Source organism: Macaca thibetana, chromosome 9 (assembly GCF_024542745.1).
Source record: "Macaca thibetana thibetana isolate TM-01 chromosome 9, ASM2454274v1, whole genome shotgun sequence".
Classification (NCBI taxonomy): Eukaryota; Metazoa; Chordata; class Mammalia; order Primates; family Cercopithecidae; genus Macaca; species Macaca thibetana.
In genome coordinates, this window is record NC_065586.1 from 129,761,677 (window position 1) to 129,785,178 (window position 23,502).

The window sequence follows — 23,502 nt, forward strand, 5'->3', positions numbered from 1 at the left end:
TGTGGGCTCCCAGAGCTCAGGGCCTTCACTGCCTCCATACTAGCGTTGGCCTGCAGGACCCACATTATGCACTCTTAAGCTGCCTTTTCTCATTCCTTTGATTCTTCCGGACTGTGTAGCCCCCACGGCCTGGTGTTGGGTCTGATCATGCCAGTATTCCTGGCGCCCAATGTGGGGCTACAAAGAACCTGGTGAAGGAATGCTAGAGCATGTGGAAGTGGAGGACGCATCATCAGAGGACACCTGAGGATGACTGAAAGAAGCTAGGTGGGCAAGCTGGGTGCTCAGAAGAACCAGGGTAACAATGGGACAAATTGAAAGCAAACATTCTGCTTATTTAAATTTTCTAAGGTATTTATTATGGAGAAGGGGAGTGAACATAGTGCTCAGAATTTATCAAAACTCTTTAGTAGGGTAGAACAGTTTTGTGCATGGTTCCCAGAACAAGAGACTATGGAGTTGGGTGAATGGGAAAGAATTGGCAGAGATTTTAAAAAGGCATGTAAAGAAGGAGCGAAAATTCCATTTCCTGTTTGGTTAGTGTGGGCATTGATAAAGGCAGCTCCTGAGCCATTTCAAACAGATGATGAGGCAGATTCAGATGAGGAAGAAGCAGATGAGTGTAAAAAACTAACTTCAGATTCTGAATGTGAGGAACAGGAGCCAGAGGAAATTAATGAAAAGAAATGGAAACTGAAAAAGGTATATTTTTAGTAGCCCGTCGGCTCCACCTGCTGAATTAAGTGAATGGCCACCTCCTCCCTCTCCCCCTAATGGGCGAGAAAATGAATTAGCTGTAAAACTTACTGCTCCTATAGTTAAAATATTAAAGCATGGAGCAATTGGTGGTGCTACACAAAATTCTATTCAAAAAGCTAGAGCCGAGGGAGACCTAGAAGCATGGCAATTTCCAGTTACTATAATCCAACAAGGAGGACAAAATACAGCTAATTGGGCCACTTTTCCTTTTAAACTGTTAAAAGAATTCAAACAAGCCATTAGTCAATATGGGCCAAATTCTCCTTTTGTGCAGACTTTGTTAAAAATGTGGCTCTTGATAATAGGTGAATGCCATATGAGTGGGCTACTTTAACAAAATCTGTTCTCACTTCATTCAGTACTTGTAGTTTAAAACCTGATGGGCTGATGAAGCTCAAACCCAGGCAAGAGAAAACACACAAGCACAGCCACCTGTACCTGTTTCTTTTGATCAGCTAATGGGAGTTAGACCTAATTGGGGTCAATTAGAAAATCAAGCAGAAATGGAGAATGTTGCCATTGTTGAATTACGCACTGTGTGCCTATGGGCATGGGAGAGAATAAATGTTACAGGAGAAAAATATCCTTCTTTCAGTTCTGTCTGACAAGGACCTAAAGGAACATATACTGATTTTATTGCTCGGCTCCAAGAGACTGTGCATAAAGTTATAACTGACAAAACAGCTCAAGATGTTGGAATACAGCTCCTTGCCTGTGATAATGCCAATGCAGAGTGTCAAGCTGATATTAGACCTATGAGAGGGAAGCTCATTTGTCTGAATATATTAAGGTTTGTGATGGCATTGGGGGTAATTTACATAAGGCTACTGTTAGCTCAAGCTGTGGCTGGATTAAAGGGGAAAAAAATATGCCCTGTTTCTCAGGCTCTTGTTTTAATTGTGGGCAATTTGGACATACACAAAAGGAATGTGAAAAAGGAAGTCAATAGGCAAGGGATACTACCAGTAAGCAACAAAAACATCCCAGTATGTGCCCCTGGTGCAAGCAGGGCAATCACTGGGCAAATCATTGTCGTTCTAAATTTAGCAAAGATGGGCAATCTCTTTTGGGAAATGGGAAGAGGGGCCCGCCTCAGGTCCCTCAACAGAGGTGAATCTGGCACAGCCAGTGCCTTTACAAACATATAACAATTTTGTCCCCTGCCACAGCAGGCAGTGCTGCTGCAGATCTTTGCAGCACAGTTCCTGTTTCCTTACATCCTGGGGAGCCACCAAAGAAAGTTCCCAAAGGAGTTAGGGGCTCTTTACCCTCAGTAATGGTCTGTTGCTTGCAAGGTCTAGTTTAAAATTAAGAGGTGTCACTGTACATACAGGAATAATTGATTCTGATTATACCAGAGAAATCCAATTAGTTATTAGTTCCTCAACTCCGTGGTCTGCTTCCCCAGGAGAAGAAATTTCTCGGTTATTACCACTACCTTACACAAAGCTAGGACATAGTACAGTAAAAAGAACAGGAGGCTTTGCTAATACAGATCCAGCAGGAAAGGCTGTCTATTGGGTTAATCAACTGTCTGACAAAAGACCTATTTCTACAGTAACCATTCAAGGTAAAGACTTTGAAGGATTAGTAGACACTGGAGCTGATGTCTCTATTATTGCTTTAAATCAGTGGCCCCAACAATGGCCCAAAGAAAGGCTTCAATGGGTATTGTTTTCATAGAGACTGCCTCAGAAGTTTTTCAAAGTTCTTTAATTTTGCCATGCCAAGGGTCAGATGGCCGAGAAGGGACAATTCAACCCATTTACACCTATTCCTGTCAATCTATAGGGTAGAGACTTACTACAACAAGGTGGTGCTTAAATATCTATTCCTATTGATCAGTATAGTAATAACAGTAAGCAAATGATGAGAAAAATGGGATATCTCCTGGGGAAAGTACTAGGAAAAAATGAAAATGGCCAAGCAGAACCTTTAGAACCTTGCTTTAGGGCAAGCAGATCAAACTGGATTAGGGTATCATTTTTAGGAGTGGCCATTGCTGATCCTCTGGCTCCCATTCCTCTTGTTTGCCAAATGAGTTTGGATGGAGCAGAGGCCATTGAAACAGAAGAAACTGGAGGCTTTTAAAGAATTGGTGCAGCAACAATTGCAAAAGGGACACACAGAGCCTACCTTCTCTACTTGGAATTTTCCTGTGTTTGTTGTTAAGAAAAAATCAGGTAAATGGAGAATGTTAATAGATTTAAAGGCTGTTAATGCTGTAATTCAACCCATGGGCATGCTGCAACCAGGACCGCCCTCCCCAACTATGATTCCTAGATACTGGCCTCTCATAGTGATAGACTTAAAAGACTGTTTCTTTACCATTCCTTTAGCTACCCAAGATTATGAAAAATTTGCTTTTATTGATCCTGTTGTAAATAACAAAGAAACAGTGGACAGATACCATTGGAAAGTATTACCAGAAGGCATGTTAAATAGCCCAACTATTTGTCAAACTTATGTCAGAAAAGCTATTAAGGCAGTTAGACAACAATTTTTAAAATGTTATATTATCCATTACATGGATGGTATTTTATGTGCAACTGAAACTAGGGAGGAATTAATGCTATGCTACAAAAAATTAGAAAAGGCTGTAACAGCAGCAGGGTTAATCATAGCTCCTGATAAAATCCAAGCTTCTACTCCCTGTCAATATTTAGGAATGAAGGTAGAACAAAGTTATATTGAGCCTCAAAATGTTCAAATTCGAAGAGATAATTTAAAAACTCTAAATGGTTTTCAGAAATTTTTAGGAGATACTAATTGGGTTCAACCCACATTAGACATTCCTACTTATGCTATGTCTCACCTCTTTTCTATCTTACGAGGTGATTCTGATCTTAACAGTAAGCACTCTTTATCCAAAGAAGTATCAGAAGAACTTCAATTAATTGAAGAAAAAGCACAAGTGAAACGAATTGACCCTATGCAGCCATTACAGTTTTTAGTTTTTCCTACTAAACATTCACCTACAGGAGTTATTGTTCAACAGAATGATCTGGTTGAGTAGCTTTTTCTACCTCACAATACAACTAAAAGGCTCACCCTTTACTTAGATCAAATTGCTATACTAGTAGGACAAGCACAGCTGCACACAACAAAGTTAATAGGATATGATCCAAATCAAATTATAGTTCCATTAAACAAACAACAAATTCAGCAAGTTTATATTAATTCCCAGGAATGGCAAGTGAATTTGTCTGGTTTTATTGGTGTTCTTGATAGACATTATCCCAAATCCAAAATATTCCAATTTCTTAAATTAACATCATGGATATTGCCTTCCATTACTCAAAAAGCCCCTATTGAAGGGGCCATTACTGTTTTTCCTGATGGGTCTGGTAATGGAAAAGACTCATATGTAGAACCTCAGCAACAAGTTTTTCAAACTGACTTTACTTCTGCTCAACGGGCTGAACTTATGGCTGTAATTATGGTATTAAAAACCTTTAAACAGCCAGTTAATAATTGTTTCTGATTCAGCTTATGTGGTATAAGCCACACAAAATATTGAATGTGCTTTAATTTGCAATGTGACTGATGAACAACTTAATCTTTATTTCATTCTTTATAGCAAGCAGTACAACAAAGTAATTCCCCTATCTATATTACTCACATAAGAGCACATGCTAACCTCCCAGACCCTTTGACTAAACTTAATCAAAGGGTGGATGCACTGGTTTCTGCAGCTTTTGATGATGCACAGACATTCCATTCTTTAACCCAACTTAATGCTGCAGGCCTGAGCAAAATATATAATTTATCATGGAAGCAGGCTAAGGAAGTTGTTCTGTCAAGTTTTACATCTACCACATCAAGGAGCAGGAGTTAACCCTAGAGGTTTATCTCTGAATTCCATGTGGCAGATGAATGTAACACGTTTCCACCTTTGGAAAATCGTCCTTTGTTCATGTTTCAGTAGATACTTATTCACATTTTATCTGGGCCTCATGTCAAACGGGAAGCTACAGGTCATGTTAAAAGACATCTTTTTATCTTGCTTTGCAGTTATGGGAATTCCAGAAAAAATAAAAACTGATAATGGCCCAGGGTATTGCAATAAAGCCATGACTGCATTTTTCAGCAGTGGAATATTACCCATACTACAGGAATTCCATGTAACTCACAAGGACAACAATAGTTAAAAGAGCTAATTGTACCTTAAAAACTCAAATACAAAAACAAAAAGGGGGAAATCAGACATATAACTCCCCATATATGCAATTACATTTAGCTTTATTAACATTAAATGTTTTAAATTTACAAAAAGATCAACCCATGACTGCAGCTGAACAACATCTGACAGGACAAAAGGAAAATAAAAGGCTGGACAAGATATATGGTGGAGGGATGCATATGCAAAAAGCTGGGAAAAAGGAAAAATAATTACATGGGGAAGAGGATTTGCTTGTGTCTCTCCAGGTGACAATCAGTTGCCTGAGTGGGTGCCCACCAAACATCTGAAGATCCATCATGAGCCACACCAGGAAGAGAGGACTCTGGGAAGTGCCAGAGCTCCCTATACGAGTGATGGTGTGAATGAACATCTCATAGACAAAGGAAAAGACCAAGAATACTAACCAGGCGTATCCTCCAACATGGGGCCAAATCAAGAAGCTGGCGCAGATGGCAGAGGTCAACCTCGGAGCACAGAACAGACCAAAAACAACTAATAATTTAATGGTAGCTATGATGTCTGTTCTCATGGTCATTGTAAGTATTCCCTCAGTAACTGCTGAAACAAAAAACAATTATACTTATTGGGCATATGTTCCTTTTAAACCACTTTTATGGCTAGTAACATGGTTAGACCTCCCAGTGGAAGTATACACTAATGATACTTTTCGGATGCCTGGTTCTACTGATGATAGAGGCCTGTCTCACCCTCAAGAGGAAGAAACAATTATGAATATCCGTTGGGATTTGAGCATTTATTTATTTGCTTGGGAAAAGCCAATGGGTGTTTACCTCCCAGTCATCAATCTTTGCTGGCGATAGTGTCTGAACTTAACATCTGCATGGCACAATTTCATATGCTTTCTGGTCTTAGTATTTATCACAATGATTATGCTCCTGTAACTGAAGTTTACTGCCCTCAAAAAGCTATCTGTAAAGTGGATTGGACATGGTCAGAAAAAATGAAGACATTTGCTTGGGAAGATTGTATCACATGGAGAGCAGAGGTGATACAATGATTCATATGGAGTTATTGTTGATGGTCCCCTAAAGATGCATTGATGGGGCTCACCTCTCAAACTGTAGGTAATTGTCACCCTACATCTAAACAAAAGGATCAAATAGTGGACACCATAAGAAGTACAGCAAGAGATCCCATTATTTGAGCATATGGTGGTATAGTGGTACCTCAACCACAAATGATATGTTCTGCTGTAGGAGTTAAACATAAGGAGTTGTGGGAAATATTAATGGCACTAAAAAAGATAAAGATTTGGGAAGGGACATATACTAAGCTGACCCAATATAATCCTAATTACATATTAGAATTGAGTCATAATGATTCACTCTGGATACAGAGTTGTGTCCGTCTGCCTTTCCTAATTGTAGTGGGTGATTTAAAACTTGATCTCCCTAATCATCATGTGACTTCTCAAGAATGTAGATTGTTTACTTGTGTGAATTCTTCCTTGTCTAATACTGATCTATTTTCGTGGTAAGAGCCCGAGAAGGAGTATGGATACCTGTAAAGCTTTCCTGTCCTTGGGAATCTTCTCCTCCTGTGCATATTATTACTGAAATTCTTTGGAAGATTTTGAGGTGCTCTTGGTGTTTCATTGCTACTTTAATTTTAATCATTATGGAATTGATTGCTGTCACAGCTACTGCAGCAGTAGCTGGAGTTGCTTTGCATTCTACAGTACAAACAGCAGACTATGTAAATAATTGGCAGAAAAATTCTACTCTGCTGTGGAATTCCCAAACTAACATCGACCAGAAACTAACTGATCAAGTTAATGATCAGCTAATCAAGTCCAACAAACTGTAACGTGGCTAGAAGATCGTGTAGTTAATTTAGAATATAGAATGCAGTTACAATGTGATTGGAATACCCCTGATTTTTGCATTACTCCTCATCTGTATAATGAAAAAGAGCATGAATGGGAAAAAGATAAGAGACATTTAAAAGGTCATACTGAAAATTTATCTTTGGATATTGCAAAACTGAAGGAACAAGTATTTCAAGACTCTCAGGCACATGTGACACTAATGTCAGGAACTGAAGTGCTTGAAGGAGATGTAGATGGATTAGCAGCTATTAACCCGTTAAAATGGATCAAGACACTTAGAGGCTCTGTTATTTCAATGATGATTGTGCTTTTAATCTGTGTTGTCTTGTCTTTATATAGTCTGTAGATGCAGAAGCCACCTCTGGAGGGAAAGCCACCGCCAAGAACAAGCAATGATACCTATGGTGGTTTTGCAAAAAAGAAAAGGGAGACATGTAGGTAGAAGAGCTGAGGCAGGACTGGCTTGTCTGTCATAATGTAAAAGAGTCTTGGAAGATGTCTGGGGTCCAGGGTCTGAAACCCCTTGTGGCCTTTGGAACACCAAGTTCTGTGCCAAAGGGTGGAAGACTGCCCTGCAGCACCACAATCTAAGCCCAGGGCATACAACCCCTTGTGGCTTGGATGGACTCCAGGGGTCAGGCCATAAAACCCCTCGTGGCCTCTGGAGTGTGCGCCAACTTGCTGGCTCCTTGCTGCTTGCACTCCCAGGCTCATAAACATGTTCTCCATTATTTCAGGTAGCAGAGCATATTACATATGTGTCAAATAAAATGCTAAACTGTCACAGCTATGCTTGATGCACCACTCCCTTTCTACACCCTTGTCCTCATGTCCTCACCTGTTTACCCCCACGTCTGCACGTCCTCACCACCTGCTTCTTTGATCACCAATAAATAGTGTGGGCTCCCAGAGCCCGGGGACTTCACAGCTTCCATACTAGCATTGGACCCCTGGACCCACCTTATGCATTCTTAACCTGTCTTTTCTCATTCCTTTGACTCTGCCAGACTTTGTAGCCCCCACAGCCTGGTATTGGGTCTGATAACTCCAACAGAAGGTCTAGTTTAAATTTGAGAGGTGTCACTGTACATACAGGAATAATTGATTCTGATTATACCAGAGAAATTCAATTAGTTATTAGTTCCTCAACTCCGTGGTCTGCTTCCCCAGGAGAAAGAATTGATCAGTTATTACTACTACCTTATGCAAAGCTAGGAAGTAGTACAGTAAGAAGAACAGGAAGCTTTGGTAGTATGGATCCAGCAGGAAAGGCTGTCTATTGAGTTAATCAACTGTCTGACAAAAGACCTATTTTTACAGTAACCATTCAAGGTAAAGACTTTGAAGGATTAGCGGATACTAGAGCTGATGTCTTTATTATTGTTTAAATCAATGGCCCCAACAGTGGCCCAAAGAAGAGGCTTCAGTGGGTATTGTTGGTGTAGTGACTGCCTCAGAAGTTTTTCAAAGTTCTTTAATTTTGCCATGCCAAGGGCCAGATGGCCAGGAAGGGACAATTCAACCTATTATTACTCCTATTCCTGTCAATCTATGGGGTAGAGACTGATTACAACAATATGGTGCTGAAATATCTATTTCTATGGATCAGTATAGTAGTAACAGTAAACAAATGAGAAAAATGGGATACCTCCCAGGAAAGGGACTAGGGAAAAAAATGAAAATGGCCAACCAGAATCTTTAGAATTAAAAGGGCAAAGATCAAATTGGATTAGGGTATCATTTTTAGGAGTGGCCATTGCTGATCCTCTGGCTCCCATTCCTCTTGTTTGGTTAACTGCCAAATGAGTTTGGGTGGAGCAATGGCCGCTGAAACAGGAAACACTGGAGGCTTTAAAAGAATTGGTGCAGGATCAATTGCAAAAGGGACACATAGAGCCTATTTTATCTCATTGGAATTCTTCTGTGTTTGTTATTAAGGAAAAATCAGGTAAATGGAGAATGTTAACAGATTTAAGGGCTGTTAATGCTGTTGATTCAACCCATGGTCACGCTACACCCAGGACTGCCCTCTCCAACTATCATTCCTAGATACTGCCTTCTCATAGTGATAGATTTAAAAGATTGCTTCTTTACCATTCCTTTACCTACCCAAGATTATGAAAAATTTGCTTTTACCATTCCTGCCATAAATAACAAAGAACCAGCAGAGAGATACCATTGGAAAGTGTTACCACAAGGCATGTTAAATAGCCCAACTATTTGTCAAACTTATGTCAGAAAAGCTATTACGCTAGAGAACAATTTAAAAAATGCTGTATTATCCATGACATGGATGATATTTTATGTGCAGCTGAAACTAGGGAGGAATTAATGCTGCACTACAAACGGAAAAGGCTGTGACTGCAGCAGGATTAATCATAGCCCCTGATAAATCCAAACTTCTACTCCTTTTCAATATTTAGGAGTGAAAGTAGAACAAAGTTATATGAAGCCTCAAAACGTTCACATTCGAAGAGAGAGTTTTAAAACTTTAAATCACTTTCAAAAGTTATTAGGAGACTTTAGTTGGATTCATCCAACTTTAGGCATTCCTACCTATGTAAGGTCTCATCTTTTTTCTTCCTTACAAGGTGATTCTAACTTAAACAGTAAATGCTCTCTGACCAAAGAGGCTTTAGAGGAACTTCAATTTATTGAAGAAAAAATTCAACAAGCACAATTGAAACGAATTGACCCTATGCAGCCATTACAGTTTTTAGTTTTTCCTACTAAACATCTACAGGAGTTTTATTGTTCAACAGAATGATCTGGTTGAGTGGCTTTTTCTACCTCACAATACAACTAAAAGGCTCACCCTGTACTTAGATCAAATTGCTGTACTTGTAGGACAAGCAAGGCTGCACACAACAAAATTAATGGGATATGATCCAAATCAAATTATAGTTCCATTAAACAAACAATAAATTCAGCAAACATATTAATTCCCAGGAATGGCAAGTTAATTTGGCTGGTTTTATTGGCATTCTTGATAATCATTATCCTACATCTGAAATCTTCCAGTTTCTAAAATGGGCATCATGGATATTGCCTTCCATTACTCAAAAAGCCCCTATTGAAGGGGTCATTACTGCCTTTACTGGTGGGTCTAGTAATGGATAAGTCTCATTTGCAGGACCTCAACAGCAAGTTTTTCAAACTGACTTGACTTCCACTCAGAGGGCTGAGCTTATGGCTGTAATTACAGTATTGAAATCTTTTAAACAGTCAGTTAATAATGTTTCTGATTCAGCTTATATGGTGGAAGCCACACAAAACGTTGTGTGCTTTAATTCACAATGTAACTGATGAACAGCTTAATATTTTATTTCATTCTTTACAACAAACAGTGAAAGACATTTGCCTTTCTATATTACTCATATAAGGGCACATACTAACCTCCCTGGCCCTTTAACTAAGCTTAATGAAAGGGCAGATGCACTGGTTTCTGCAGCTTTTGATGATGCACAAACATTCCATTATTTAACACATCTTAATGCTGCAGGTCTGAGAAAAATATATAATTTGTCATGGAAACAGGCTAAGGAAATTGTACAACATTGCTCTGCCTGTCAAGTTTTACATCTACCACATCAAGGAGCAGGAGTTAACCCTAGAGGCTTATCTCCAAATTCCGTCTGGCAGATGGATGTAACATATGCTTCTGCCTTTGAAAAATTGTCCTTTGTTCATGTTTCAGTAGATACTTATTCACATTTTATCTGGGCCACATATCAAATGAGAGGCTAAAGCTCATGTTTAAAGACATCTTTTATCTTGCTTTGCAGTTGTGAGAATCCCAGAAAAAATCAAAACTGATAATGGCCCAGGGTATTGCAGCAAAGCCATGGCTATGTTTTTATAACAGTGAAATATTATTCACACTACAGGTATTTGTAAATCTCACAAGGTCAAGCAGTAGTTAAAAGAGCTAATCATATCTTAAAAACTCAAATACAAAAACAAAAGGGGGAAATCAGGAATGTAAAACACTGCATATGCTATTGCACTCAGCTTTATTAACATTAAATTTTTTTAATTTACAAAAAGATCAACCCATGATTGCAGCTGAACAACATCTGACAGAATAAAAGGAAAATAAAAACGCTGGATGAGATACATGGTGGATGGATGCATATACAAAAACCTGGGAAAAAGTAAAAATAATTACGTGGGGAAGAGGATTTGCTTGTGTCTCTTCAGGTGACAAATCAGTTACCTGTGTGGGTGCCCACCAGACATCTGAAGATCTATCATGAGCCACACCAGGAAGAGAGGACTCTGGGAAGAGCCAGAGCTCCCTATACGAGTGATGGTGCAAATGAACATCTCAGAGACAAAGGAAAAGACTAAAACTCGCATATCCTCCAACATGGGGACAAATCAAGAAACTGGTGCAGATGGCAGAGGACACCCTCAGAATACAGAACAAACAAAAAACAGTAACTTAAAGGGGTCCATGCCGGCAGTCCTCTCTTTGGGAGACCTTTTGTATTCAAAGTTGTGTCCAGCCACCTTTTATGTTAGCAATAGGAAATGTTACTCTTGACATAAATACCCATTCTATCACATGCCCTGAATGTCACTTGTTCACTTGCATTAACTCAACCTTTGATGAGAATCAAACTATCTTGTTAATTAGTGACAGAGAAAAAGTTTGGATACTTGTGTCTCTAAGTAGATCATGGGAGGCATCACCATCTACTCATATTGTAAGTGAGATCCTTTAAAAATTCCTATCCCATTCAAAAAGATTCATAGTTACTCTTATATTTGCTACAATTGGCCTCATTGCTGTTACCACTACTGCTGTAGTAGTGGGTGTGGCTTTACACTCATCTGTGCAAACTGTTGAATTTGTTGATAAATGGCAAAATAATTATATGAAATTGTGTAACTCTCAAGACCAAATAGATCAAAAGATAGTCAAATTAATGATCTCTGTCAGACAGTAATTTCGCTGGGAGATCACATCCTAAGTTTAGAAACTAGAATTCAAATGCAACGTGATTGGAATACATCCGATTTTTGCATTACTCCTCATAGTTACAATGAGACAGAAAACCAATGGGAAAGAATTAAATGCCATCTAGAGGGCAGAGAGGAAAATCTCACCTTCAATATTGTAAAACTGAAAGAGCAGGTTTTTGAAGCCTCTCAGGCTCACTTAGCCCTGCTCCCTGGAACTGATATTTTACACAAGGCAGCCAATGGGTTGTCTGCAATCAATCCTCTTAAATGGATTAAGACCATTGGAAACTCTACACTTGTAAACTTTGTTCTAATAATTATGTGCTTGTGCTGTCTCCTTTTAGTCTGCAGATGTGGAAGCCACCTCTGGACAGAAAGCACCTGCTGAGAACAAGCAATGATAGCTGTGGCGGTTTTGCAAAAAAGAAAAGGGAGGCATGTTGGTAGAAGAGCTGAAGCAGGACTAGCTTGTCTGTCGTAATGTAAAAGAGTCTTGGAACATGTCCCGGTTCCAGGGTCTAAACCCCCTCGTGGTCTTTGGAACACCAAACTCTGTGCCAAAGGGTGGAAGGCTGCCCTGCAGCACCACAATCTAAGCTCAGGGCATAAAACCACTCGTGGCTTTGATGGGATCCACAGCTTAGGCCATAAAATCCCTTGTAGCCTTCAGAATGTGCACCAACTTGCTGGCTCCTTGCTGCTTGCTCTCCCAGGATCGTAAATTGATTGTGTCTTGAATTGCAAGAACATGTTCTCCATTATCTCAAGTAGCAGAGCATGTTCCATATACTTCAAAGAAAATGCAAAACTGTCACAGCCACACTTGATGCACCGCTACTTTTCTACCCCCATATCTGCAGGTCCTCACCACCTGCTTCTTTGTTTGATCACCAATAAATAGTGTGGGCTCCCTGACCTCAGGGCCTTCACTGCCTCCATACTAGCATTGGCCTGCAGGATCCACATTATGCACTGTTAACCTGTCTTTTCTCATTCCTTTGACTCTTCTGGACTGTGTAGCCCCCTATGGCCTTGTGTTGGGTCTGATCACCCCAGCAGATGGCTTCACCAGATATAGGATTGAGGGATGACAGATCTTTTCTTTCAGCAGAAAAACTGTTGTTTCTCATTCACTTCTGCAGCAGAGCTGTCCAGCATCCACATGTCCCCTCCACCAGGGCCTGATGATGCTGATTACCCCACCCATTCCAGTGGCAGAGCCACCATGTGCCTGCATGCCCCATTCCCCTTTGTGCTCAAGGATGGACTGGCCCACCCAGCAGCTTCTGCCCCAAGGAAAGCCATGCCATATCCCCCCAAAACACCAATAATCTAAGCCACTCAGGCATTTGTAGACACTGCTGACATTAAACACAGTAGAAGTCTTACAGAGACTACACTACAGTGCCCACTCAGAACCAAAGCCAAAACACCCTATCCAACCAACATTATAGGATACATCTGCAGGAAAAAGTCCCTATGAAAACTACTCTATAAGAAAGCAACCATTCTGTGAAATGTGCAGACACCAATGTAGAACATGAAAAGAAACCCAAAAATGTAAGGAAACATGACACCTTCAAGGGAACACAATTCTCTAGTAGCAGACCCCTAAAAAAAGAAAATCTATAAAATGCCTGAAAAGTAATTCAAAATAATGACCTTACAGAAATTCAGCAAGAAACAAGGCAATATAGAGAAACAGTTCAACAAAACCAGAAAAACAATTCCTAATATGAAGGAGAAATTCAACAAAGAGATGTCATAAAATGAACAAAACAAAAGTCTCATAACTGAAGAATTCAATTAACAGAAATACAATCAAGAACTTCCACAATAGACTAGACTGAGCATCAGAAATAATTCCTGACCTTGAAGAAGACAGATCTTTTGAAATAAACTTTTCAGACGAAACAAAATGAATTTGAAAAAAGCCTATGGAACTTATGGGACAAGATTATGCTAACAAATATTCACTTTATGGAAGGTCAAGAAGATGAAGACATGGAAAAAGTGATAGAAAACCCATTTATTGAAATAATAACTGAAAAGTTCTCAAGTCTGGGGAGTGATATGAACATCCAGATCCAAGAAGCTCAAATATCTCCAAATAGATTCAATATAAAAAGGTTATCTCCAAGGCACAGTATAGTCAGATTATCAGAAGTCAAAGAGAAATAGAAACTTCCAGAAACAGCCAAAGTGTTGAGTAATATATAAAGGAATGTCAGTAAGACTAACAGTAGATTTTTCATCAGAAACTTTGCAGGCCAGGAGAGAATGGGATGCTACATTCAAAGTGCTAAAGGAAAAAAACCTGGCTGGCAAGAATATTATAGCCAGCAAATCTATCCTTCAGAAATGAAGGAGAAATAGTCTTTTCTAGACAAGCAAACATTGAGGGAATTCATCATCACTAGCTCAGCCCTACAAGAAATGCTTAAGAGAGTCCTACATCTAGAAGTGAAAGGATGTTAACCACCATGATAAAAACTCACAAAAGAATGAAAATCACTAGGAAATAAGATACACAAATGAGAATGAGAAAGAAATCAAATCTTATCACTACAAAAACCCACCACACTGCAAAGATAAACAATAAGAGAGGAAGAAAGGAAAAAAGGATATGCAAAATGATAACAAAACAATTAACAAAATGACTTGAGTAAGTTTACACTTATCAATAAAAACCTTGAATGTGAACAGTTTAAATTCCCCGATTAAAAGATCTAGAATGGCTGAATGGATTAAAAAAACAAGACTCAACTATATGCTGACTATAAGAAACTCACTATACCTTGGAAGACATATGTGGATGGAAAGTAAAGGGATGAAAAAATATGTTATTTGCAAATGAAAAAAAAATGAACAGGAGAACCTGTATTTATGACAGATAAAGCAGACTTTAAGACAAAATAATTAAAAGAGACTAGGTGTTTAAATAATGGCAAAAGGCTCAACTCAGCAAGAGGATATAGCAGTTGTAAATATAGATGCTCCCAACACCGGAGAACCCAGATATATAAAGCTAATATTGTTTGAGCTAACAGGAGAGCTAGATCCCAATATAGTAACTGGGATTTCAGTACCCCACTCTCAGCATTGGACAGACAGTGGAGACAGAAAATCAATAAATAAACATTGGACTTAAACTGTACTATAGACCAAATGGACCTAACAAAAATTTATAGAACGTTTTATCCAGCAGCTGCAGAACACACATTCTTCTCATCAGCACATAAAACATTCTCCAGGATAGGCCCTATGATGTGTCACAAAACAAGTCTCCATAACTTTTTAAAAATAAAAATCATATCAAGTGTCTTCTCAGACCACAGTGAAACTAGAAAACAGCACCAAGAATAACTTTTGAAACTAAAAAAACACCTGGAAATTAACACGCTCCTGAATGACCATGAAGTCAATAAAGAAATTAAGAAGAAAATAAAAAAAATTTCTTGAAAGAAATGAAAATAAAAAACATACCAAAACCTATAGGATACAGCAAAAGCTGTACTCAGAAGGAAGTTTATGGCAACAAACATCTACAACAAGAAAGAGAAATATTTCAAATAAACAATCTAACATTGTACCTTGGCTGGGTGCGGTGGCTCACGCCTGTAATCCCAGCACTTTGGGAGGCCGAGGCGGGCGGATCACAAGGTCAGGAGATCGAGACCACGGTGAAACCACGTCTCTACTAAAAATACAAAAAATTAGCCGGGCGCGGTGGCGGGCGCCTGTAGTCCCAGCTACTCAGGAGGCTGAGGCAGGAGAATGGCGTAAACCCAGGAGGCGGAGCTTGCAGTGAGCCAAGATCGCGCCACTGCACTCCAGCCTGGGCGACAGAGCGAGACTCCGTCTCAAAAAACAAAACAAAACAAAACAAAACAAAACAAAAAAAAGCCTGTTGAGCTCTTGGGGAAAAGACATAAAGTATCAGCGAGAGGTCCTGCAATTATTAGAGGCAGTGTGGAAGCCCCAAAAGGTGGCAGTCATGCACTGCAGAGGACACCAGTGAGCTTCCACCTCGATTGCATTGGAGAAGTCCCAAGCTGACTCAGAGACTCTACAAGCAGTATCCACCCCCTACCGGGCATCAGTCACAGCCTCCCTGCTCCCTCAGGCACCTGACCTTGTACCTACTTATTCCAAAGAAGAGAAGGACTTTCTCCAGGCAAAGGGAGGGCAGGTGATAGAAAAGGGATGGATCTGGTTATCGGACGGAAGAATAGCTGTGCCGCAGCTGCTAGGAGCCGCAGTCATACTGACTGTGCATAAGACCACCCACCTAGGCCAAGAGTCACTTGAAAAGTTGTTGGGCTGGTACTTCTACATCTCACATCTGTCAACCCTTTCCAAAACGGTGGCACAGCAGTGTGTCATCTGCCAGCAGCACAATGCTAGGCAGTGTCCAACAGTGCTGCCCAGCACACAAGCTTATGGAGCAGCCTTCTTCGAAGATCTCCGAGTAGACTTCACCGAGATGCCCAAATGTGGAGGTAACAAGTATTTGCTAGTTCTAGTGTGTACATACTCTGGGTGGGTGGAGACCTATCCAACACGGACTGAGAAAGCTCATGAAGTAACCTGTGTGCTTCTCTGAGATCTCATCCCTGGGTTTGGACTGCCTTTCTGAATTGGCTCAGACAATGGGCAAGTGTTTGTGGCTGACTTGGTACAGAAGACAGCAAAGGTATTGAGGATCACATGGAAACTACATACTGCTTACCGACCACAGAGTTCCAGAAAGGTGGATGAATCGGACTATCAAAAATAGTTTAGGGAAAGTGTGTCAACAAACAGGATTAAAGTGGGTACAAGCTCTCCTTATGGTATTGTTTGAGATTAGATGTACACCTTCTAAAAGAACAGGATATTCCCCTTATGAAATATTATATCATAGGCACCCTGCCATACTACGGCGACTCCCAGACACTCCTCGAGAGCTAGGTGAAATTGAGTTACAGTGACAGCTACAGGCTTTAAGGAAAATTACACAATTTCAGCCTGGGTAAATGAGAGATGCCCCTTTAGTTTATTATCTCAAGTTCACCCTTTCTCCTCAGGAGATCAGGTGTGGATCAAGCATTGGAATGTAGCCTCCTTGTGGCCACAGTGGAAAGGATCTGAGAGTGTTGTCTTGACCACTCCCACAGCTGTAAAGGTAGGGGGAATCCCAGCATGGATCCACCACAGCCACGTAAAACCTGCAGCACCTGAGACCTAGGAGGCAAGACTAAACCCGGACAACACCTGCAGAGTGACTCTGAAGAAGATGACAAGCCCTGCTCCAGTCACCCTCAGAAGCTGACTGGTCCATACATGGCTGAAGCATGAGGATAGTTAGAGACACGACAAAGCTGGCACATGTGCCCATGCATGTTTGGCATGGGTTTGATCCTGGATCCCTTTTTGGAAAATGGTTTCCAGCTCTAGGAGGATTTAAAATTCTTTTAATAGAAATGATAATAGTGTTAGGAACCTGCATGTTGCTCCCCTGTATGTTACCCATATTTCTCCAGTTACTAAGAGGCTTCATTACCACCTTAGTTCCACCTTAGTTCATAAAAAAGCAGTATCCACCAGCTGTCTCACAGGAGGACCTGGGTAGTGAAGATGAGAGTGGGAACTCCCTAGTGAGTAAGGTTCTCAAAGCGGGGAATGAGGAGAGAGGCCATTTCTCCTACTGTCTCCTGTCTCTGAAAAGAAGGAGAAGCTGAAAAACCTGAGGCTAAAGATTAACCCCTCACTGTAACCACATGTGCTCTTAATCTATCACGACCCTTTCATGTGGACCCCTTAGAGTTGTAAGCCCTTAAAGGGGCCAGGAACTCTTTCTTTGGAGAGCTCCTTTCTTAAGATGCAAGTCTGTTGATGATCCCAGCTGAATAAAGCCTCTTCCTTCTTTAATCTGTTGTCTGAGGGGTTTTGTCTGTGGCTCGTCCTGTTACAAGGGCACTGAAGGAAAACACTGCCAACCAAGAATTCTGTATCCAGAAAATATGTTTTCAAAAAGAGAGAAGTATTACAGCTCTTTAGAATTTGTCTAGCAGGTTTTCTGTTACCCTCCAGCATTAATTAATTAGTTAAAATTTAAAACATAGCCTTTTGGCTAAGATCAAATGTCAAAAAGAAAGAGAAATTAAGACATTCTCAGATAAACAAAACCGAGAGAATTAATAAGTTTGTCTTAAGGAATACTAAAGGAAGTCTCTTGGACCAAAGTCAATGAACACTAGTAACTCAAATCCACATTATACACAGAATTAAAGTAAGTGCAAAAACTTTTTAGTAGGTATAAAATGAAACCTACAAATAATAAAAAGAGAATTAGCATAATTTTTCCTTCTCAATGGGGTTTAAAATATGGAAGCTGCCTTTGTAGGGTGAATTTGGGACTCTCAGTTTTCACTTCACCCACTTCAGTGTTGTTTGCATTTGTTAAAAGGAGATATTTTACTTTCCCAATTAAAATTATCTTTCTAATCTTTATAAACCATTATTTAATTCCAATAAGTCTTCTCTATATTGCTTTACTAGTGAGTTCTGTTAAAATTTTGAAGCACAGATAATTCCCCTACAGTATAAAGTATCCCCAGGCACAGAGAAGACAGGAGTTTTGCAATGGTTTCTAGAATACTGCAATTTTTGTGTGAGAATCTAATATGACACCAAAACTATAGCCTGATTTTATTTGTGGGTATAGATGCAAAATTACTAAAAATACTATTAACAAGTTGAATCCTTAGAGTGTTAAAACTATCACTCCATGAAGGAGTTGGTTGTGATGTGGAACTATGAGGTACTTTTATGATATAACATAAATGTTTATGGTAATTTTATGGTACATTGTGAGACAGTGTTTTCATCTAGCATCATACTAGCAGGTCTACAGAGAAAAATCACGGAATTCTCTCAATCAAAAAGACATTTCACTAACCCAACTCTCATCCCTAATAAACACTGTTATCTAGAGAAAGAAGAAAAGTGTCCCAGTAGAGTCACTTCTTTGCCACACCCAGCCAACAGCAGCAGTGACAGAAGCCTGAAGAACTCCCTGCCACAGGCACAGGCACTCTGTCGTCCTGATTATTTAACCTTGGCACAGGCACACGCACTCTGTCATCCTGATTATTTAACCTTTTCCTAGAGTATCCTGCCAATTGGATAGATGCAAAACAAATAAAAGCACTGGCTTCTGAAAAGTACACAGAAATGTCATTATTTTCAAACAACATGTTCCTGTATTTAAAATTTGATGTTGGTTGGACATCTAACAGTATTATGGCCAGAGGACTCAGACCACAGCTGCATCCCTGTGAGGCACAGACTCTCCAGGGCACGCGGGTCCCACGTGGGATGTGCACACTCAGGTAAGCTGCACAGATGAGGCTATCCTCAGCCCAGGGGAGCCAGAGGCCTGCTCTGAGTCTCCACGCTGATGCTTCCTGTTCTCACTCCACCAAAGCCAAGGCTCAATTTCAGTCTGTGGGGAGCTGACTCTGCCCCTCTCAAACACTAGGAGAAGGAATCAGTAAGCAAGGAAACTTGTGGACCCCAATGGCTGTCTGTCTCGGCCAGGCCTGGCTGGGCCCACAACAGGAGAACAGAGTGCAGGGGTCTGGACAGCTCAGTTTTTACCCAGGGAATTGTCCCTGCCACCTCACACTGGCCACTAGAAATGAAAGACAGAAGGAGGGGATGTGCTAACCCACCCACGAGCCAGTTGAGTCTACATTGTCAGTTCTCATCTCGAGGGGTACAAAAAACCAGAGAGAAGCAAAGGCCCCTGAAGCTTCTAACAGAGGCCAATGCCCCTCCTTGGTTCAGGAGAGGTGCAGCGTTAGGTGCAGCACAACAAATGACTTGCTCATGTGGCTAACAAATTGTCAAGAGAAAAACTGGGTTACAATGCAATATATAGTATGGAGTCTCATTTTTGTATAAATACAAGTATAGAATGGCATAACTCAAAATCCACAAGTCATTTGGTTGGATTGTAAATGACTTTTATTTTCTTCATTTCTCATCATATTTTCTATTATACATATTCATTGCTTATATAAAACTACAAAATTGCAACCTATGAATTAAGAACTTCTAGGCCGGGCACAGTGGCTCACGCCTGTAATCTCAGCACTTTGGGAGGCCGAGGCGGGTGGATCATGAGGTCAGGAAATGGAGACCATCCTGGCTAACATGGTGAAACCCCGTGTCTACTAAAAACTACAAAAAAAATTAGCTGGGCATGGTGTCAGGTGCCTGTAGTCCCAGCTACTCGGGAGGCTGAAGCAGGAGAATGGCGTGAACCCAGGAGGTGGAGGTTACAGTGAGTCAAATTCGCGCCACTGCACTCCAGCCTGGGAGACAGAGTGAAGAGAGAGACTCCATCTCAAAAAAACACACAAAAACCCAAAAAAACCTATATATTGCCAGTTAGAAGACAGAATGAAAAACATTCTCTTCATTCTAACCACACACACAAAAAAGCTCCACAAATTACCTACAGACTACCTTCCTAGAAAGTGGAAGAGGGCCTGTATGAAGAAAATAATAAATACATGAAAGAAGAAACTAGTCAATGTTGAGCTCTACTGTGTCCCGGGATCAACAAAGACAAGATATCTTTAAAACCATCTTCCAGGCCAGGCGCGGTGGCTCAAGCCTGTAATCCCAGCACTTTGGGAGGCCGAGACGGGCGGATCACGAGGTCAGGAGATCGAGACCATCCTGGCTGACACGGTGAAACCCCGTCTCTACTTTAAAAAATACAAAAAACTAGCCGGGCGAGGTGGCAGCGCCTGTAGTCCCAGCTACTCGGGAGGCTGAGGCAGGAGAATGGCGTGAACCCGGGAGGTGGAGCTTGCAGTGAGCTGAGATCCGGCCACTGCACTCCAGCCTGGGCGGCAGAGCGAGACTCCGTCTCAAAAAAAAAAAAAAAAAAAAAAAAAAAAAAACCCAAAAAAACCATCTTCCAAATTTACCCTAATGTAAAACAAATCCAATAAAACCCTAATGTAATTTTTTAAGAATTTAAATTTGTAATAATTCCAAAGAATAATTTTTTCTTGATTTTCTACAGCCAGAATATATAACTTTCTAAAAAATAAAAACAGAGATTAACTTTCACAGAATTGGTCCATTATTTCTTTCCTTTTATTTTTCTTTCATGGAATTTTCCAGTGAATTTGAGAAAGTGGAATAGAATTCCAATGTTGAATTTTCCTTCTGGCCCCACTCATGTGGCAGGTGGGTGATTCAGGTACTATTGGGGGCTACTCAGACAAACCTCATCAGACATCAAGAGGCTGTTGCACCAGGAGGGCCGGTACCCTGTCTAGAGGTGGCTGGCATGTGGTTGATCTTGTATTACATTAAACCCTACTCCAAACAAATTCATGGCAATACGGCTGGAGTTCCCCTTTGTCCAAAGGGCAGGACAGTCCCTCACCCCACGTTCTTAACTATGGGTTGGCAACATGTCCCTGGATGTGTTTACTCGCACACTGTCAGGTGCTAGCAACCAGGGTGTTGACATGGCCCAGCTCCGCCCTCACCTGGTCACTGGCTTGAACCCCTGGGGGCCACCACTGCGGGAATCAGCCTTCGAAACGATGGCCAGCAGCAGCTAATAATAAACTAATAACTTGGGCTACATGAGAGGGAAGAGGGCGTTGGTTGGTGGGTCACCCTCCTGCTCGAAACACATTATAAAAAGCCCTGCGTTTCCACAGGATTGTCCTCCCAGGCTGGCAGCGGGACCCCAGCGGCACCATGTCTGCCCTCGGAGTCAGCGTGGCCCTGTTGGTGTGGGTGGCCGTCCTCCTGCTGGTGTCCATCTGGAGGCAGGTGCACAGCAGCTGGAATCTGCCCCCAGGCCCTTTCCCACTTCCCATCATCGGGAACCTCTTCCAGTTGGAATTGAAGAATATTCCCAAGTCCTTCACCCGGGTAAGAGAAATAGTGTTGATTTGAGGGAGAATAACTCAGGAATTGGATCTGGTATGTGTGTATTCAACTGCTTTGCAGACAAATTGTGGTTGTTCAATACCAGCCTGTTGTGAGTTAACGGAATTGATAGCATCTTGGAGCGACACTCAAAATGTGTCGCTTGCGGTGCAGCTGGAGCCCGGAGCCCGCGTGCCAGGCCCTGGAGGCCCCCGCCGGTGCCTCGTCCTGGGGCTGATGATGGGGAGGCCTGCGAGGCCGGGCTGCTGCGAGGCCGGGATAACCGCGCTGGCGGCCAGATGCGCACCCGCTGGACGTCAGCCTGTGTTTGCCAAAGCAGGAGATGAAACGTGAAGTGTTGGGCCAGCCCCTGTGACACCAATACCTGCCGCCTACGACTGTTGTGAACACTGAATGGGCCAACAAATCTAAACGTTAAATGAACTGATAAAGAACGCCCTCAGCATGGAGCAGGCGCGGGTGTTCGCGCTCTTGGGCGTGCGCTCTGCGGGGCGCCGGCTGGCGGCGGGCGGGGGGCGCCGGCTCAAGCTCGGGCTCCCGCGCCGGAACCGGGTCCAGAACCTCGACTCCAGAAGCGGGCAACTGGGCGGTTGGTGGGCGCGCCTTAGGGAAGGGAGTTGAGCCGGAGTCCGCGGAGTTGCCCGAATCCAGGCGGGTGGGGTGCGGGGCAGCTGGAGCCCCCCGCGCGCCCTGCAGAGGCAGCAGCGTCTTGTGGGGAGGGTCTCCCCCACCTCGGGCTGGACAAAGGCAGCCTTTCCCCACGTCCCTCTGGGTTCTCTAGAGCAACAGCAATACCCGCCTGGCAGGGGTGTGGCTTAGAGCCCCGCACCTCCCCGCCGGGCCGCGGGCCTGACTTCCAGCCTCGGGTCTCCGCAGCTGGCCCAGCGCTTCGGGCCGGTGTTCACGCTGTACGTGGGCTCGCGGCGCGTGGTGGTTGTGCACGGCTACAAGGCGGTGAGGGAAGTGCTGCTGGACCACAAGGACGAGTTCTCGGGCAGAGGCGACATCCCCGCGTTCCACGCGCACAGGGACAGGGGTGAGTCCGCGTCCGTGGCACGGGGCGGGGGGCGCATACCACGCCCCGGGACAGTTACGGGCGCCAGCCACTTTGGCGATGACCAAATACTAAACTAACAGTAATGTTACAGTAACAGCATCCGAAGGATGATATCGGGATTCGGGCGATGGCCCCCGCGCGTTTCCTGCGGCTGGAGGCGCACTGAGTCGCCCAGGAGTCCGGCCTCTCAGCGACGGGGCGAGTTCACAGGGATGGGCGGGGCTGCTTCTGAGCAGGAGTCGCCTCCCGCACCCCCACCGCTCCGCCTCTGGGCCCGCAGGCTCCTCCTGGGAGCGCTTTCGCCTCGTGTTCAACCGCCTGGGCACAGGTGGCTTCGTCCACCGAGGTCCCCTCACCCACGCTGAGGCGTCGGAAGCTGCGGACACTGCGCGCCTCGGGGCTTTGCTCAGCTGCAGCTGGTGACCTCCAGAGAGGGAGACTCTGATGTCCCGCTGGGGGGATGTCCTGAGACCGGGAAGGGGGAAGAGACCCACTGAAATTCCATCTCCCAGCCTCACCTCTGCTGTCTCCTCCACATTTCCTGTCTCCAGAGCCCCGAGTTCAGCAAATCCAGAAAGCGGCCTGTTGTCTCTCTAGGGAGAGGAAGGTTGGGGTCTGGAGGTCTGGCTCGTCTTTATCTGAGCATTCTCCCAGCCTCCTGGCTTCAGACCCCAGCGAGGCGGGCTGCCGGCCGGCTCCCCTCTTCCTGCTTGC

The 23,502-nt window shown here is 42.6% G+C and overlaps 1 protein-coding gene and 1 pseudogene across 2 annotated transcripts in view; both read left to right on the top strand.

Moving 5' to 3' along the window:
- LOC126963295 (cytochrome P450 2E1-like) overlaps window positions 1–23,502 on the top strand; it is a 114,617-nt gene that overhangs the window by 81,830 nt on the left and 9,285 nt on the right. The window contains exons 1-3 of one of the 2 annotated variants that reach the window (XM_050805513.1): window positions 19,032–19,135; window positions 21,497–21,713; window positions 22,608–22,767. In XM_050805513.1, the coding sequence (XP_050661470.1) occupies window positions 19,047–19,135; window positions 21,497–21,713; window positions 22,608–22,767 (466 nt within the window). In that variant the 5' untranslated portion in view covers window positions 19,032–19,046. Of the gene's footprint in view, window positions 1–19,031; window positions 19,136–21,496; window positions 21,714–22,607; window positions 22,768–23,502 lie in introns of those variants that run through there. The other variant, XM_050805514.1, reaches the window with a different exon arrangement.
- On the top strand, window positions 17,783–17,831 carry LOC126963470 (uncharacterized; annotated as a pseudogene).